General features: G+C 42.0%; 1 protein-coding gene across 3 annotated transcripts in view; it reads right to left on the reverse strand.

Moving 5' to 3' along the window:
• mst1rb (macrophage stimulating 1 receptor b) overlaps positions 1–20,207 on the reverse strand; it is a 268,407-nt gene that overhangs the window by 78,496 nt on the left and 169,704 nt on the right. For all 3 annotated transcript variants that reach the window (XM_072280811.1, XM_072280812.1, XM_072280813.1), the window contains exons 6-7: positions 13,347–13,507; positions 4,190–4,328 (exon numbers count right to left, since the gene is read on the reverse strand). In XM_072280811.1, coding sequence (XP_072136912.1) covers positions 4,190–4,328; positions 13,347–13,507 — 300 coding nt within the window. The remainder of the gene's footprint in view (positions 1–4,189; positions 4,329–13,346; positions 13,508–20,207) is intronic.

Raw genomic sequence — 20,207 nt, forward strand, 5'->3', positions numbered from 1 at the left:
TTGCTATGAAGTGCTTCGAGAGATTAGTTTTGGCACACATCAACCACAGCCTACCAGTCAACCTCAACACTTCGCAATTCGCCTACCGGAGCAACAGATCAACGGCAGATGCCATCCCTCTGGCCCTACATTCCTCCTTACAACACCTGGAGAATAAAGACGCATACGTAAGGCTCCTTTTCATTGACTACAGCTCTGCCTCTAATACCATTGTTCCAAATAAACTGATTCCTAAGCTCAGGAACCTAGGCCTTAGCATTCAGATCTGCAGCTGGATCTTCAACTTCCTCACAGACAGGACCCAGGCTGTAAAAATAGGGGACAAGCTCTCCTCTACAGTCACTCTGAGCACTGGTGCCCCACAAGGCTGTGTACTCAGCCCCCTGCTGTACTCACTGTACACCCATGATTGTGTAGCCAAGTTTCCATCGAACTCAATATATAAGTTTGCTGATGACACAACAATTGTAGGCCGTATCTCGGGTAATGATGAGTTTGAGTACAGACAGGAAATTAAGAACCTGGTGGCATGGTGCGAAGACAATAACCTATCCCTCAACATCAGCAAGACGAAGGAACTGGTTGTTGACTTCAGAAGGAGTAGCGGACCGCACAACCCAATTTACATCAGTGGTGCACAAGTGGAACAGGTCAAAAGCTTCAAGTTCCTCGGGGTCAATATCACAAATGACCTGACTTGGTCCAACCAAGCAGAGTTCAATGCCAAGAAGGCCCACCAGCGCCTTTACTTCCTGAGAAAATTAAAGAAGTTCGGCCTGTCCCCTAAAACCCTCACTAATTTTTACAGATGCACCGTAGAAAGCATTCTTCTAGGGTGCATCACAACCTGGTATGGAAGTTGTCTTGTCCAAGACTGAAAGAAGCTGCAGGAGATCGTGAACATGGCGCAGCACATCACACAAACCAATCTTCCGTCCGTGGACTCACTTTACACTGCACGCTGTTGGAGCAGTGCTGCCAGGATAATCAAGGACATGACCCACCCAGCCAACCCACTTTTCGTCCCTCTTCCCTCCGGGAGAAGTTTCAGGAGCTTGAAGACTCATACGGCCATATTTGGGAACAGCTTCTTTCCAACTGTGATAAGACTGCTGAATGGATCCTGACCCGGATCTGGGCCGTACCCTCCAAATATCCGGACCTGCCTCTCGGGTTTTTTGCCATACCTTACTTCCCATTTTTCTATTTTCTATTTATGATCTATAATTTAAATTTTTAATATTTACTAATTCTAACTATTTTTAATATCTTTAATATTTAATATTGGTAATCCAGGGAGTGTGAAGCGCAGAACCAAATATCGCTGTGATGATTGTACGTTCTAGTACCAATTGTTTGGCGACAAAAAAGTATAAAGTATTTTCCTGAATTGTCTTGAAAGCTCTTTTGTCTTCATTTTGGTTTGGTCTGTTGAAAATCTTTCATACTGTTAGATCTTACAGAGAGAGGGGATCCTCCAATTTTCTACATCAACAAATTGGGTGAGTTGATAAGGTAATACCGCATATTCACCTGAGGAAAGTTAGTGTATTGACCACAAAGGGGATTAATACTTTTTTAGCCTCAGAATTTTGGTTTTGAATTTTTAGTAAATTGTTGACAAGTTTTGGATTCTTCCTTCTGATATGACAAGATGCACAATGTTTTGTAGATCAGCTTAGAAATTTAGAAAATGAGAGTAAAATGTGTAAATAGTTGTGGAGGCTGAATACTTTTCCAAGGTACTGTACTCAGTGGCCACTTTATTGGGTATAGGAGGTACTAAGTTTAAAACTATTGTCTATAGTTCACAATATAAACCAGTGTGTCACAAATATTTTTGGATTACCACACCCTTGGCTCTCAAACCACATCTCCAATAACCCCCCTCTCCCTTTCCAGCCATTACATAAAAACTATAAAGAATTTTGATTTACAATCCACAGTGAAGGAAAATAGGAACTGTAAATTCAAAACCATGACAAATAATCGTAAAAAATAAAACCACAAATAAAATTCTTTATTTAATTACAGTAAAAACAATTCTCAGCAACAATTTTAGAGCGCACATTGGTAGTCCAACTATTCACTACTTTGTTGCTTTTTCTCCTTTCAATGAGATGGATGAGCTTGGTGCAGTGATACAGCTTCTCAATACAAGGTTGAATGTCACTCAGGAGTCACAGATTCCAATATTCAGTAACTTGCAGCTTGTTTCATTGTTTTGAAAGAAGTTGAATGACGGAACTGAAACTGCGCTCCACTAAATATAATATTGGAAAGGTAATAAAGAACACTTTGACTGTTTTTCATAGTGCCGGATAGGGTTCAGAAATTTTTTTCTGCAACCAAAGTCATGATATAATTTTTTGTAGCTTAGCATCAGCTCAAAGTCATTTTGTAGCAAGATCAGTTCTTCCTCCATCCTTCCTGTTAATTTCTCATTACAAATATTCAGGAATGGATTTGTTACCCAATCTGGAATTTGGACGCAGAGAGGATCCAGAAATCTCTTAGACATACGTTTATGTAGCTTACTCAGGTGGGCACCATATACTTGAAGATCATCTTTATACTTTATTGTCGCCAAACAATTGATACTAGAACGTACAATCATCACAGCGATATTTGATTCTGCACTTTCCACTCCCTAGATTACAAATCGATGGTAAATATTAAAAATTTAAATTATAAATCATAAATAGAAAATAGAAAAATGGAAAGGAAGGTAGTGCAAAAAAAAACCAAGAGGCAGGTCCGGATATTTGGAGGGTATGGCCCAGATCCAGGTCAGGATCCGTTCAGCAGTCTTATCACAGTTGGAAAGAAGCAGTTCCCAAATCTGGCCGTACAAGTCTTCAAGCTCCTGAGCCTTCTCCTGGAGGGAAGAGGGATGAAAAGTGTGTTGGCTGGGTGGGTCGTGTCCTTGATTATCTGATAGTCTTTCTTCCTCTTCCAACTCAGAGAGGCTCAGAAACTGGAAAAGTCTGTGATGCCAGTGTTGCACTTAAATAGGGTCAATTTGCACAGAAACGTAGAGGCAACTGTTTTGACTTTGATAAGATTCACATCATTTCCTTGCAATTTAAGGTCGTTTTCATTAAACTTTCTGAATAATTCTCCCTTGCAAAGAAAAAAGCTTGAACTATGCTTTCATCTTCAATGAAGCAAACATAACCATAAAGCAACAATTCGTTACTTGGCCAAGTTGACTCATCCAACTGCAGACCAAATTATGTTGTCCAAAGTATGCTGTACAGTGTCTCTTCCACATTCTCAGGCATTTCATCTACCTGTCTTTGAACAGAGTTGGCACTGAGGGGAATCACTTTAATTATTTGGTGTGGTAACTTATGCAAAACTGTTCTCAGAACCTCCCTTACTGCTGACAGAATCAGTTCCTTGCCAATTGTGTGGGCAATGAGCAATGAGATGTTGTACAAAGCATGCTGTTTCATTGTGAACTGCTGGCAAACATGTTTTGAAGTGTTTTCCATTTCTGACAGTTTCATGAAATGACCAAAAATAAGCCAAGTTCATGTTTGCTTTATCAGAATGTATTCTCTTCAAATGTTCAAGCAGCCTTCAACTGCAATCAAGACCATTCAAAAGGGTGGATTCTGAACTTTACCCCATTAAACGCCATAAGAATTGCGTCATTGCATGGAGTATGGGAACCCTATGAGCTAACACTGTACTATGGTAGTGAACGGTAATAATACATGGGCCGGGCATGGAAAAACATGATTTCTTCAGTCCACATCTCTTATGATATGCCAAATACAGAAGTGTCACATTGCACTTCAACTTCTGTAATGCACTTGGAGCAGAGTCTAAGAGAACAGTGAATTAGCAAGGTATGAGGTGATTACATGATCATTGTAATCAATTATGAGGCACTTATAATATGTTATTCATTTCTTAAAGTAAGACTGTAATCCCTCACCTAACCCCCTGCTACTGAGTGACCCACCCCCCCCCCGACCCCCTTTTATCTTTATTGATATCATCCACTTTAGGAACCACTGATATAAATAGTTGCAACACCCTTGGAAGAGTGAAGAACAAGTTTTCCATAATGCTTTTCAGAAACCGAAAGGGGACATTGTAGTAACTAATATACAGCGTTAAGAAAATAAAGGAAAGATGATCATGATTACTTATGATTACAATGTTGTAGAAACCTCACCACAAATTCAAATCCAGCAATAGATGTGGATCCAACAATGGAGAACTCTCCACTACGCTTGGTCTCCTGAATCGTGATGTTGATTTTGGTTGAACCAATGGGTTGGTACACTCCAGTAACTTCCAGTTTACACACCAACCTGACAGAAAACACAGACAGCGATTTTCTATCAACTCAGAAACAAATCAGTCAGATCTTTATGCACAACAGAGTTAACTCAGCACTCTTACTCTTCATCAGCCCCATGATCAAGGACCACCACCATCAAAACCATGCTCTCTTCTCGCTACTACCATCAGGAAAGTAGTAAAGGAGCCTTAAGTTCCACGCCACCAGGTTCAGGAATAGTTATTACCCTCCTGCACTAGTGTGGATAACTTCACTCACAACAACATTGAACCAATTCCACAACCTATGGACTCAGTATCAAGGACTATACCAGTTAGTATTATTATTTTTTTTACTTCCACAATTTTCCTTCTTTTGCACGTTGTTTGTCGACCTTTGTAGAGTTCTTCCTAAATTCAATTGTATCTTTATTTTCCTGTCATTGTCTGCAGAAAAATGAATCTGAAGGTAATCTGTGGTGATACATATATACTTTGATAATAACTTTGACCTTTATTTTGCAGTGGTTTCCTTTTTAACCATGTAACACCCTGGGAAAGGTTTCACTGACAACGTAATGGTTGTTCTGCAGCAGCAGTGTTTGGGTTATGACTACAGATAACGGGGGATTTGGAATGTGCGCCATCCAATGAAGGGAGTGTTTGCTTCTTGCTGTGTGCCTGAGAACGAGGTGTTCTAGGTCTTTTGTTTGTCGGAAGATGAAGAGAGAAGATGCCTGAAAGGAGTGGGGCCGGGAGTTGACGAAACCCGGGGGAAATTGGTAGAGGACCAGCGGAAGGGAAACTGTGAACTTCAACATGCATGTTAGACTGTTTCATTAAAATGAGCCCTTTTTTTGTTTTTCTTTACTAATCCTTTAGTCAAATTAAGAATTATAAAGCTAAATCGTTCAATTGCACATGGAGTACTGTCTGTTATTTCGTGGTACTGATTTGTAACAGGGTGACACATCACGCAGCATCCACACAAATAGGAGGTCTTGCACCTCAATTTCATGTGTTTGGTGGGGCCAGAGATTGTCTTCACTAGATTTACACAGCCGACAGAGCCTAAGGCTTACAATTGTGGGGGCTCGTCCAGGATTGATTTTGTTGGATACTGTGTGATTGCCCTGAGCATTGAACCAGTAGGTTATGTGCCTAAGTCTGTGTTAAGCTATTGTCTGGTAAAGTGATTGCAATACATGGATATGGATGCTGCCGGGTTTGAGCAGTGGCGTGCATCCACAGGATTACCGGTAACGAATGCATGCGTGTTGAGTGGGGTAGATATCCATACCCCTGCTGAATTGTTAATTGAACTTTTAAGTACTGTTAATGTTGTAGGGAAAGTTACGATTGTGGGGCAGAGGTTTGATAAAATCGCGGGCACAGACTTTGTTTTAGTTCAGACTAAGTTGAAGTAACAGCAGTGGAACTGCCTGGTACTATTGGGGCCCCAGGAAAGGGGTTCTGTGGAGTGTCCATTCTTTCCAGGAGGAGAAGCGTGTAGGGGAGCAGGCTCAGTCATAAGTTGAGTCTCCTGTATCTGGGTTCGGAGACTTCAAAGACAGGGTTCTATCATGTCTGAGGAGTGAAGGGAAGGAGTCGTTGGAGTGGAATGACTAATGAGTCCCCTTCCCTTAGTAAGAATTCTGAGCTAGCATCAGCCCTTACCTCTCTGGTGAATAAATGGCCCAGTGCACAGGCAGAGGGTCCTAGTTATCAGAAGCTAAGAATATTCTCTGGAATAACGCCCACCCCCCAGACGGAAGAGGAGTATGAGATATGGGCAGAGCAGACGGCTCAGTTGTCAGATGAGTGGCAGTGCTCTGATGACAGGGATTGGTTGAGAGTTTGAGGGGGCGGGCTGCTGACATTGTGAGAGTCGCCAAGTCCCAGTAACCCCTCGCCACTGCTGCTGCTTTCATTCAGACACTGGAAAATGCGTTTGGCATGACAGGAAGCCCAATGGAGCTCATGACGGGGTTTCAGAACATGCGTCAGAAGCAGGGGGAGAAGCTTTCTGCCTACATCTTTCGGCTAGAGGCAGATAAATTGCTGTAGCGCAGAAGGGCCATTTAGACAGCTAAGGTAGATCAGTTAAGAATGGACCAAATAGCGAAGGGTGCCCAGTCCGAGGACCTGATCACTTGAGGTTTCTGATAGTCTCGTAAGACACGCCCCCTCCCTCATTTGTTAAGCTGATCAGAGAAGTATGGGAAGAGGAGAAAGTATCAGAGGCACAGGAGGGTTCCATCAACAGGGTGAAGTCCGCGGTAGTAACCCCCTGTGTTAAAGTGACCATAGATAGCCCAACCTGGGGAGTGGTAAACAAGATCGTGGCAGTTGAGAACTGAGATGTCCCAGTTGTTATCCATGGGTGTGGACCCGCCCCCCCCCCCCCATATGATGGAACTGATAGAGAGGTCCATACTGTTTCAGATACGCAAGGGAGAAGGTGATCATCTTGGGCATTAAACCAAGGTGTCCATGTTACATTCTCTCTCTGTCTCTCTCTCTCTCTCTCTCTCTATCATTGTCATCATCTAATAATCCCAATCCCCATCCCCCATTCACGTGTTGAGATCATCACCCTGAGCCTTATCATGGCCTGAACCTTAACTGGATCTAGCTGCTAATTAGTCCTTTGAGCCACCTCAGAATTCTGTGCTTGCATTAGCCAACAGGTAATCTCTATATTTGTATCCTCTAGCTTAGTTGTCTTTCTCTGAGCCATCAATAGTGACTCTCTCAGAATAATACAGCCCTGACTGAGGTTTTCCAATTCATTCTAAAGGTTCACAATTGTTTTTTACTGATGTCTTGCAATAGCTAAAAAAAGCCAGAAAGCATCCTGCACTCTATCCTTTCTTCTGGGAGAACCTAATGATTTAAGTATAGAAGCAATATGGTGTTCCAGTTCAGTCCCAGCCAAATCAAACCAATCTACCAGCATCTTGTAGGTTAGCAAGACTTCCAAAGCCCTCATTATTATCTGTCCACCCTGGGCCACGGAATCTCTCAAATAGGGTCCTCTCTTTTAAATAACTCTTTAAAGACACGCATTTCCGCTCAAAAAGCCATACCCTGCTCGCAGTGCCAAATATCCAAATATAATGTTGGATCAGGTTCATGGGTCTGGCAAGTGAGACAGAAAATGCACTGACTTTGAATAAGAATATTAATCACTTATTTACAGACAGTAAAATTTTGACCAAACATTCATGTTCCCCAGGTTACAGACACAACAAAGCTGAATATTCAATAAACATATGTATATTCAACAAACATACTTAGTTAGAAGCATGCACAAAGCAAACCTTCCCAATGGTCACATCCACTGCTTGCCTTAAAGAAAGGGAGAGAGAGAGAGAGAACCACCCACACATACTCCCAATCTACCCAAGATATTTGAAACTGGACAGTAGGCCGCTATCCAGTGGGAAAAGCAGCTGCAGTTTCTATGCTAATTGTGAAAAAACAACCTTCTATAATCAAAACAAGGCACGCACCCCATCCCACCCCCAACAATAGGACAACCACTCACAGTGTCAGACATATTCTGGTTTGTCCTCCCAAAATGTCACACCTCACACTTGACTGCATTAAATTCCATTTTTGTTGTATCTCTTTTTTCATTTAAAGAGATACAACAGACTACATACCTTCTTGCTGTTCATCCTATCACCCTCACACTCCCCACCTCCCACCTTTAGTCCAAATTCCACTATCAGACTCCATCATCTTCATCCATTTGTCATTTCCACCTATCACCTCCTGGCTTCTGACATCAGTGTCACTCAGTGGCCAATCACCAATTCACTTGGATCCACCTATCACCTGCTAGTTTTTGTTCCACACTTTCCCTCCACCTTTTTATATTGCCTCTCCCTTTTTCTTTTCAGTCCAGACGAAGGATCTCACCTGAAACATTATCTGTCCATAGATGCTGCCTGATCCACTGTGTTGCTCTGGTGCACTCTTTTTCTCGGTACATACCCTATCCCTGTAGTCACTTCTTTAATATCCCAAGATAGAAACCACGTGGTACCAGAGATTATCTGCCTTGTGTCCCATATCTCTTCCAGTACTTTTTCTCCATTGGTGAGGGTGATTGTTTCAGGATTTGCCTTTCCTTCTGGCTTCTGTTATTGAGATACTTTTATGAAGGCAGATTAAATATACTGTGTTTGCTAAAAATCACTCTGATGCTTTTATTTTCTGTTGGTACTTACACAATCTCATCTGCTAAAGGACCAACACTTATTTTATTTTTGCTATATCTTTTCATCTATTGTAGACACTTAATGTCTAGTTTTATATTTCTTTCACAATATATTTTCATTCACTATATTACCTTTGCTGGTTTGTAACTGTTTCCAATCTTCTTATTTATCACTAATGTTCACAACTCTGTAATTTTACTTTACTTTTAATTGAAGCTGTCCTTAACTTTTATCATTCGCCATTGACAGATCACCCACTTTCTCCATAGAGCTTGCAGTCCTCACAATCACTGCTTTCTAACAAAGTTCAAGGACTCACATTTATCTCCCTTGGTACAGACTGCTCCTGTGACACTTTCATTTCTGGCAAACTTGGATATCTCAGTCTCCATTCTAGAAGGACCCTGATTAACAATGTAATGTTCACTGTACTGACATCATTAAGTACCTCTGCTATCTCCTCCGGTTCCATACACACTTTTCCACTGTCACACTTGATTGGTCCTATTCTTTCACGCCTTATCCTCTTGCTCTTCACATACGTGTAGAATGCCTTGGGGTTTTCCTTAATCCTGCTCGCCAAGGCCTTCTCATGGCCCCTTCTGCCTCTCCTAATTTCATTGTTAAGCTCCTTCCTGATAGCTTTATAATCTTCTAGATCTCTATCATTACTTAATTTTTTGAACCTTTTGTAAGCTTCTTTTCTTCTTGACTAGATTTACAACAACCTTTGTGCACCACGATTCCTGTACCCTGCCATTCTTTCCGTCTCTTTGGATTGTACCTATGCAGAACTCCACGCAAATATCCCCTGAACTTTTGCCACATTTCTTCCGTACGTTTCCCTGAGAACATGTACTTATCCAAACTTCTTTTAAATGTTGAAGTTGAACCCACATCCACCACAAAGCACTGGCAGCTCGTTCCGTACTTGCACCAGCTTCTGAGTTAAAAGATTTGCTTTCATGTTCTCTTTAAATATTTCACTTCTCACATTTAACCCATGACCTATAATTCTAGTCTCACCCAACTGCAGTGGAAAAAGCCTGCTTGCATTTACTCTATCTACACCCCTCATAATTTTGTATACTTCTGTCAAATCTCCACAGATTCTCCTATACTCCAGGGAATAAAGACCCAACTTACTCAGCTTTTCCAGTAACTCAGGTCGTCAAGTCTTGGCAACGTTGACTGGAGTACTGCACAAATACAACTGAAGCACTCCCACGCACACGTCCAGTAAAGATAGGTCATTGTCAGAGTAGTAAGGTTTTGGCTCAACAAGGCTTTGACGATCAGAGGTGGAGACAAGGTAAGTTCATTCCTTTTTCTTATTCTGAATTAACTCTAGAGAGAATGAGGGGTTTGTATACAGAGCCAAGTTCTGTTCTGAGCTCAGAAATGGGAGTTCCAAGAGACTGTCAGTCTCCCTGATTGCCACATCTCCACCACGTGCATTGAGATACAATTCCTTAGAGACCACGTTAGGGAACTGGAGTTGCAACTCAATGACCTTTGGCTTGTTAGGGTAAGTAAAGCAGCGATGGACAGGAGCTACAGGGAGGTAGTCACCCCAATACTATAGGAGACAGATAAATGGGTGGCTGCCAGGAGCGGGAAGGAAGAAGGTCAGATAGTGGAGAACACCCCTGTGGACAACCCTGTCAACAATAATTACTCCATTTTGAGTACCATTTGGGGGTGTGGTGGGGGGGGGGAACAACAGCAGCCGTGCCTCTAGCACTGAGTCTGGCCCTGTGGCTCAGGAGGGTAGGAAACTGTTGAGGATGGCAGCAGTAATAGTGGACACTATAGCCACGGGGATAGATAGGTGATTCTGTGAATGCGAGGGTGGGAATCAACTCTGAATCCACCTGGCCAAACTTCCCTGGATCCCATGCCTTCTGACTTTCTGAATAAGCCTACCCTGTGGAACCTTGTCAAATGCCTTACTAAAATCCATATAGATCACATCCACTGCACTACCCCTATCTATATGCCTGGTCACCTCTTCAAAGAACTCTATCAGGCTTGTTAGACACGATCTGCCCATCACAAAGCCATGCTGACTGTCCCTGATCAGACCATGATTCTCTAAATGCCCAGAGATCCTATCTCTAAGAATCTTTTCCAACAGCTTTCCCACCACTGACGTAAGGCTCACTGTTCTATAATTACCCGGACTATCCCTACTACCTCCTTTGAACAAGGGGACAACATTCGCCTCCGTCCAATCCTCCGGTACCATTCCCGTGGACAACGAGGACATAAAGATCCTAGCCAGAGGCTCAGCAATCTCTTCCCTCGCCTCGTGGAGCAGCCTGGGGAATATTCCATCAGGCCCCGGGGACTTATCCGTCCTAATGTATTTTAACAACTCCAACACCTCTTCTCCCTTAATATCAACATGCTCCAGAACATCAACCTCACTCATATTGTCTTCACCATCATCATGTTCCCTCTCATTGGTGAATACTGAAGAGAAGTATTCATTGAGGACCTTGCTCACTTCCACAGCCTCCAGGCACATCTTCACTCCTTTATCTCTAATCGGTCCTACCTTCACTCCTGTCATCCTTTTTTTCTTCACATAATTGAAGAATGCCTTGGGGTTTTCCTTTACCCTACTCGCCAAGGCCTTCTCATGTCCCCATCTTGCTCTTCTCAGCCCCTTCTTCAGCTCCTTTCTTGCTTCCCTATATTCTTCAATAGACCCATCTGATCCTTGCTTCCTAAACCTCATGTATGCTGCCTTCTTCCACCTAACTAGATTTTCCACCTCACTTGTCACCCATGGTTCCTTCACCCTACCATTCTTTATCTTCCTCACCGGGACAAATTTATCCCTAACATCCTGCAAGTGATCTCTAAACATCGACCACATGCCAATAGTACATTTCCCTGCAAAAACATCATCCCGATTCACACCCGCAAGTTCCAGCCTTATAGCCTCATAATTTGCCCTTCCCCAATTAAAAATTTTCCTGTCCTCTCTGATTCTATCCTTTTCCATGATAATGCTAAAGGCCAGGGAGTGGTGGTCACTATCCCCCAGATGCTCACCCACTGAGAGATCTGTAACCTGACCTGGTTCATTACCTAGTACTAGATCTAGTATGGCATTCCCCCTGGTTGGCCTGTCCACATACTGTGACAGGAATCCGTCCTGGACACACTTAACAAACTCTGCTCCACCTAAACTGTTGGAACTAATCAGGTGTCCATCAATATTAGGGAAGTTAAAGTCACCCATGATAACAACCCTGTTAATTTTGCACCTTTCCAAAATCTGCCTCCCAATCTGCTCCTCTGTATCTCTGCTGCTTCCAGGGGGCCTATAGAATACCCCCAATAGAGTAACTTCCTGTTCTTGACTTCCACCCATACTGACTCAAAAGAGGATCTTGCTGCATCACCCACACTTTCTGTAGCTGTAATAGTATCCCTGACCAGTAATGCCACCCCTCCTCCCCTTCCCCCACCTCTATCCCTTCTAAAGCACTGAAATCCAGGAATATTGAGAATCCATTCCTGCCCTGGTGCCAGCCAAGTCTCTGTAACAGCCACTACATCATAATTCCATGTATGTATCCAAGCTCTCAGTTTATCACCTTTGTTCCTGATGCTTCTTGCATTGAGGTACACACACTTCAGCCCTTCTACCTTAAACATGAGGAATTCTACCTTACTGTCCTAACACTGTTTATTCTGCTTCTCTTTCCTCAAAGCCTCTTTATATGTTAGAACTGGCTTTACTCCATGCACTTCTTTCAATGCTCTATCACTCTGGGTCCCATCCCCCTTGCAAATTAGTTTAAACCCTCCCAAACCATGCTAGCAAACCTACCTGCAAGGATATTGCTCCCCCTCGAGTTCAGGTGCCACCCATCCAATCTGTACAGGTCCCACCTTTCCCAGAAGAGATCCCAATGGTCCAAAAATCTAAAACCCTGCTCCCTGCACCAACTCCTCAGGGTGAAGAGGGTGGTTTGATGAAGTGAAGTGGGTAGTTTGAGGAAGTGAAAAAGGTGCTTTGAATTCTCCACACAGCCACTTGCAGCCTGTTTGTTCTTACCTAGACCTTGAACAAAGATAAGGAAGACTTTCTTTAGCCAGAAGGTTGTGAACCTGTGGAATTCATTGCCACAGATGGTTGTGGAAGCCAAGTCTTTGAGTATATTTAAAGTGAAGGTTGATAGGTTCTTGATTAGTCAGGACATTAAAGGTTATGGGGAGAAATCAGGAGAATGCGACTGAGAAGGATAATAAATCAGCCATGATATAATGGTGGAACAGACTCAATGGGCTGAGAGGTCTAATTCTGATCCTATGTATTGTAGTCTTAACTTTTGATTCTGACAATGGTCACTGCAACAAGATCTGAAGGTGAGGCAAAATCTCAATGTGTCCACTACAGACATGGAAAAATGAAAATTATGGACACCCTACACAACCACACTGCTGCATCCTTTTCCCTTCCTTCACATTGATCGTCAGGAATATGATTCAATTTCAACATGTAAGAAAAATTTGGATAGGCACGTGGACAGGAAGGGTAGGGAGGTCTATTGTCCAGGTGCAGGTCAATGGGACTAGGCAAAATAATCAGCATAGGCTAGATGGGCTGAAGGGCCTGTTTCTGTGCTATAGTGTTCTATGACACTTTGAATCATATATCGATCATAATAGCTTGCCACATCAAATTCATTGTTCGCTGTTGCTCCAACTTGCATTGATTCCAAGGGGCTCCCTTTGGAAAGAGGACCCTTCCCACAAAGGGCATTGATTTTAAACAGAGGAGAGATGATTGAGAAAGCATACCTTTTTGCATTGCTGTTTTCAGGCAACACTCTACAAGGACGGTTTCCGACTCGCACGACGTGGGAGGCTACAGTAATATCAGGGCCGTTTGGAGATTTGAAGTCCCAGCCACACAGAGTGAGCTCCGTCTCTCCATTGACGGGAGCACTTTTGGGAAGAAACTGAAATTCACAGAAGAAGGAGATGTTGTAATGTATCATAAAAATTGCCTTGGGGAGAAAACTTAAGTTTGATATTTGCTCCTTTTTCAAAATCAGAACCATGAATATTGTCCCTTTCATTTGCACATTTTTTAATTTTGTAATTTATAGTAACTTCATGTTTTTGCATTGGACTGCTACCACAAAACAAGATATGAGACGGCGATAACAAACCTGACCCTAAATCTGATTTCTTCTTGTTTCTCAGCATATGAAAATCTCAAATTGAGAGTGAGTGGGTTTCTCAAACCTCTGCAGCTGATGAGCTGTGTTGCCTCAGTTTCCTGTAGAAGTGTGAATCAAAATGTTTATACACTTTGTGTATCATGTTTATTCATTTTCAGAATCTGGCATTATAGCAAGGCCAGCCTAATCACAATGCATAACTTCCGCTGAGTTAGTGGTGATGAACCTCATCCTCAGACTGCTATGGTGAAAGTATCCAACTATGCTCTTGGAGGGGACTTTTTTTTTTAACAAGTGCTGTTCCAGAATTCAGGTCACACAATTCAAGGAGAAACAACATTTAAATAGTATGTAATTTACTGGTGGACTTGCAGGTATTGGTTCCTATGTGCCAGATCCCTTGTCCTTTGAGGCTGAGGTTTGGAAGACATTGGTGAGGAGATTTGATGCATTGCTATGATGAATTTTATGGATACAGTAGATTAGGTCCAAGGCCTTCTAGTAACCATGGAAGTACACATTTAGAAAGTTAGGTAAGAGAAGCCTGCCTTGGGTTGTTGGAGCTACACTCACAAGTTATGCCTTGTAGATAGTAGTAAGATTTAGAGTGTTGGGTAGGTGCCATTCACCAGGAATGGATGGAATAGCCACCCCATTTACGTAGCCAGTCTGGTTGGATTTCTGGTCCTGCTTATCATTTATTTGGGTAAATGAGGGAGGAGAAGACGGCGGCGCGACGCAGTGCACGCTACCTCTCCAGTGAATGATATCGTTATTTGTAAGTAGGATGCCATGCACAATTCGGATTTGATGGAAACAGACGTGAGAAGCATGGAGGAACATCTGGAGTAACTTCTGAAATGCCCGGTTCGCTGCTGCTGCGGTCGAGAATCTCCGGAGGGGAAGGCCCCAAATCCTCGGCTTTGCCCGTTGCTGGCAGCCAGGCCTGGGGTCGAAGCGTTTGGCAGAAATGGTGCTTGGTGTAGGAGGGCTGGTCGGAGGCTTGAAGTTTTCGAATGGACTCAGAGTCAGACTGCGGTCGGATGCTTCCAGGATGCTGCATCAGCAAGTTTGCGGCGCTGGAAGCTCATGGCAGGGAGAGTTTTCTTCCTTCTACCGTCTGCGTGAGATAATGGGACTTTCAAGAGGCTTTGAGACTTTTTTTTTACCGAGTCCATTGTCTGTGCTCTATCAAATTACGGTATTGCTCGCACTGTTGTAACTATATGTTATAATTATGTGTTTTTTGTCAGCTTTTCAGTCTTGGTCGGTCTTGTGTTTATGGGATATCACACCGGAGGAACATTGTATCATTTCTTAATGCATGCATTACTGAATGACAATAAAAGAGGACTGAGTGTCCTCATAATCTAATCTAATCTAAAATACTAAGAAAAGATATCCAGATATGACCTAAGTTATATGGAATATAATTATATGGCATTGAGTTGGGGGTGATGTATTAGCATGGATAGAGGATTGGTTAACCAATAGAAAGCAGAGAGTTGGGATACATGGTTGGCGATCAGTGGTGAGTGATATGCTGCAAGGGTCAGTGCTGCGCCCACAACTGTTCACAATATACATTAATGATTTGAAAGAGGGGACCAAGTGTAGTGTATCTAAGTTTGTTGACGACACTCTATTGAGTGGAAAAGCAAACTGTGCAGAGGATACAGAGAGAGATAGATAAGTTAAGTGAATGGGAATGAGTCCAGCAGATGGAGTACAAAATGCGAGGTCATCCACTTTGGAAGGAAAATGGAAGGTCAGATTATTATTTAAATGGTAAAGGATTGCAGCATGCTGCTGTGCAGAGGGGCTTGGGAGTGCCTGTGCATGAATCACAAAAGGTTGATTTGCAGGTGCAGCAGGCTATCAAGAAGGCAAATGGAATGTTGTCCTTCATTACTAGAGGGATTGAATTTAAGAGCAAGGAGGTTATGCTACAATTGTACAGGGTACTGGTGAGGCCACACCTGGAGTACTGCATGCATTTCTGGTCTCCTTACTTGAGCAAAGATGTACTGGCGTTGGAGGCGGTGCAGAGGAGGTTCACCAGGTTGATTCCAGAGATGAGGAGGTTAGACTATGAGGAGAGATTGAGTCACCTGGGACTGTACTCGCTGGAATTCTGAAGAATGAGAGAAGATCTTATAGAAATATATAAAATTATGAAAGGGATAAGCTAGAGGTAGGAAAGTTGTTTCCACTGGTAGGTGAGACTAGATCTAGGGGAAATAGCCTCAAAATTTGGGGGAGTAGATTTAGGATGGGGATGAGGAGGAACTGCTTTTCCCAGAGAGTGGTGAATCTATGGAATTCTCTGACCAATGAAGCAGTGGCGGGTACCTTAGTACATATATTTAAGGCAAGGTTGGATAGATTATTGCATAGTAAGGGAATTAAAGGTTATGGGGAAAAGGCAGGTAGGTAGAGATGAGTCATTAGTCAGATCAGCCATGATCACATTGAATGGCAGAGCAAGCTTGACAGGCCAGATGGCCTTCTCTTGCTTCTATTTCTAATGTTTTTATGCTTATGACATATCATATTAATTTAGAGCAACAACTTCTGATAAAGGTCCCGACGAAGGGTCTCGGCATGAAACCTTGACTGTTCATTCATTCCCATAGGTGCGGCCTGACATGCTGAGTTCCACCAGCATTTTGTGTTTCTTTCCCTGGATTTATTTTGATTGTTTTAATTTAGAGATGCAGCACAGCAACAGGCTCGTCTGCACCAATGAGCCCCAGATGCCCAATTACTCACAAATAACCAATTACCAAAACCCACACAGTCACAGGGAGAATGTATGTATAAGCTCCTTACAGACAATGATGGAATTGCACCTGTGTCCAATTGTTATTACTATACCACTGTGTATGCAGTCAACAACATAAGTTTAGGAAGGTGAAAATATTTCTGTGTATTCAATATTTCAGAAATATTTGAGTATTATTGTAAATATATTGTTTGACTAATCATTCTTTGTTTTCATAATTCCTTACGAGCTATATGTAAGGAATAATGAATGACATGCGCCATTACGCCACCACCTCACATATGAGCACCTCACTAAAAAAACAAAAGGAGAACTAAGTAGAACTAAGTTGGTTCTTGTGGTTTTTTTTCCAGTCAGTTTCTGGAGATACAAAACATAACAATTTCATTAAATTGGCTTACAAAGATCACTCTAGCAGTTTTATCATGAATATATCCACTCTGAAGCATTTTACTGTAATTTAACCATCAATTAAAAAGCAAGTGAAGAATCAATGGCAGAGTAAGGGCCTTCTCGGGTCGGGAAAGGTCATCTGTCACTGGAGATGGAGGATATAGGCAAGGTTCCAAGTCAGTACTTTGCAATAATGTTGAATTTGTTAACATGTAACATTAAATTCTGGTGAACTGGGACACATCAGCACCAGTACCTTTCAGCCCAATTAAGCAGCTGCCCCAATTAATCAAATTTTCATGAAAACATTTAAAAAGGTATAAAAAAAGACAAACTGAGAAACAAAGTATGTATTTAAATGAAACACAGAAAAAATTAGATAGATACTTTATTGATCCCACACGAAATTACAGTGTCACTGTAGCATTACAAGTGCACAGACATATAAATATTAGAAGAAAAGTAGAAAGAATAAAAAAATAATTTACCTCAAACAGTCTAACGGGGGGGAGATTCATCACTTCCCTGGCTATAGGTTGACTCATCGAGCCTGACGGCCAAGGACCTCATATAGCGCTCGTTGGAGCAGCACAGTTGTCTTAGCTTATTACTGCACAGGGTGAGAACACTCCCAATACTACTACAAGTCCATAAAACTGAGTATTCATAACAGTTATCAACAGAGGAATTCATCCAGCGTACACAATGAACAAAATTAGCTCAGACACCTAGTGTAGATAATTGACTACCTACATACAACATTCAAGATGATTGTTGATACCTTCAAGTTCTTCGTAGTTCCAAATTTGAAGTAGTAAAATCATTTCATTTTCACCATTTTTGGCATCTTCAAATCTAAATGCTTGAAACTACAGTGAGCAAAATAGTTCAGAGTTGTGCTTATCACTGATTATCAGTGACTGGTGCTATTTAGAAACTGTTCTCTCAATGCAGGGTAATACCCACACAACTGCGCATGACTGCACACTAGTTAGAACGTGTTCAGCAATCGTTTCCTGCTCCAATTAAGTGGCATAGTGTCCCAAATAAACGAAGGGAATCCTGGAAATTTTCTTGTTTAGGTTTTGTTCTTTAAGATTTGTCCCAAATAAATGGCTGTCCCAATTAACTGATGGGTCAATTAACCTGAATCCACTCTGTATAAGAAATATTGTTTAGGAAAAGAATCTGGAATTGTTTAAGTAGCTAGGCCAAATTAAATATACCCCAAGGTGTTAATAGAAGCAAGGCTTTGAGCACAGTAGGTCAGTCCTCTCTGTCTACAGAAGTGGTGCTGGAGGTTTAAAGGACTGTTAAGGAATGTGTGTAGAGAGAAAGAAACAAAAATAAACTGACTGATCATAGGTTAGATTGGTTAATTGCAGTGGCGGGCGTATTATTGGCAAAGAACATCATTCTAAGGGACAATAAAATGTCTTCAAGAAGGACGTGAGACTATATCCATATGAGAGAAACCCGACGAAGCAATTTAGCATTGAATATGTTAAGGGCATATTCATGATAATGGTTCTTGAGACCATTATCTTGAGAAACTAATGAGAAACAGGCCATCTTAAATCTAGTATAGTTGAATTCTAAAGAGTAATTAATAATCTGATGGTTAACAGGCCTTCAGAGACATTTTTTCTGTAGGAAACAAGGAAGAATGAAGAAAGGGTCACGCAAAGATACCTCCTTGTTTGGCACAGAGTTCAGATCAAAGACCCTTCAGCACAACTTTAAAACAGAGAAAACCAAGCACGTCTTGCAAAGGGCAAGACAGGTGGAGAGAATGAAAGAAATGTCTGTCAATAGTTACTTTAAATCTAGCAGTGTGAGTGCCTTCAGGAAGAGTTGCAGTAAGCCTACCCTCCCTGATACATCAAAATAAGCAGAATTCGAGTCATAGGCACTTCAGTGGTAGTGGTTGTTTTGGATCCCAATAGCTTAAATCTGCTCCCAGATGGTGCAACATATCATTTGGTTAGTCACACCTACCTTAATTTAATTAAATACATTGTAATCCAATTTTTCAACATCAAACTCCATCACTGTCTTTACCTCTAAGACATGCGATACCTCAAGTTCACGTTCAAGTTCAAGTTGATTGTCATTCAACCATACACATGTATGAAACAAATGAAACAATACTCCTCCAGACCAAGGTGCACAACTCAGTACTTATAACTCACACATATAACACACAAGGCAATATTACCACAAATAAATTAACAAATATTTAGGTACATATACTATAGACCATTTGGCCAATCAAGTCTGCTCTGCCATTTCATCCTCACTGATCCATTTCCCTCTCAGACCTGATCACCTGCCTTCTCCACATAACCCTTCGTACCCTGACTGATAGGGAACCTATCAACCTCTGCCTCCAGAGACACATGTGGAAACGAATTCCACAGATTCACCACTCTCTGGCTAAGGAAATTCCTCCTGATCTCCGTTCGAAATGGCCGTCCCTCTATTCTGAGGCCTTTGAACATTCAACAGGTTTTAATGAGATTCCCTCCCTGCCCAATGTTCTGAATTCCAGTGAGGACAGGCCTAGAATCATCAAACACTCCTCATATGATAAACCTTTCAATTCCGGAATCATTTTTGTGACCTTCCTTTGAACCCTCTCCAATATCAGCACATTAGGTGAGACACTCAAAACTGCTCACAATACTCCAAGTGAGGCCTCACCAGTACTTTATAAAGTCTCAACGTTACATCCTTGCTTTCATATTCTCGTCCTCTTGAAATGAACGCCGACATTGCATTTCCCATCCTCATCACCGACTCATCTTGCAAATTAATTTTTAGGGAATCCTGCACAAGGACTCTTGTCCTATTGCGTCTCTGATTTTTGATTTTTCACTCCATTTCGAAAATAGTCCACAGCTTTATTTCTTGTACCAAAGTACATGACCATACACTTTCCAACACTTTATTCCATCTGCCACATTTTTTGCCCATTCTTCTAATACAAGTTCTTCTGTAGTATTTCTCCTTCCTCAACACTACCTGCCCCTCCACCTATCTTTGTACCATCCACAAACTTGGCCACAAAGCCATCTATTCAGTCATCCAAATCATTGACATATAACGTAAAAAGAAGTCCCAACACAGAACCCTGTGGACTACCACTAGTTAGTGGCAGCCAACCAGAAAAGGCTCACTTTATTCCCACTCTTTGTCTCCTGCCAATCAGCCAATGCTCTATCCATGCTAGTATCTTTCCTGTAATACCACGGGCTCTTAACTAGTTAAGCAGCCTCATGTGTGGCACCTTGTCAA

The sequence above is a fragment of the Mobula birostris genome, chromosome 16, assembly GCF_030028105.1.
Source record: "Mobula birostris isolate sMobBir1 chromosome 16, sMobBir1.hap1, whole genome shotgun sequence".
NCBI classification, from domain to species: Eukaryota; Metazoa; Chordata; class Chondrichthyes; order Myliobatiformes; family Myliobatidae; genus Mobula; species Mobula birostris.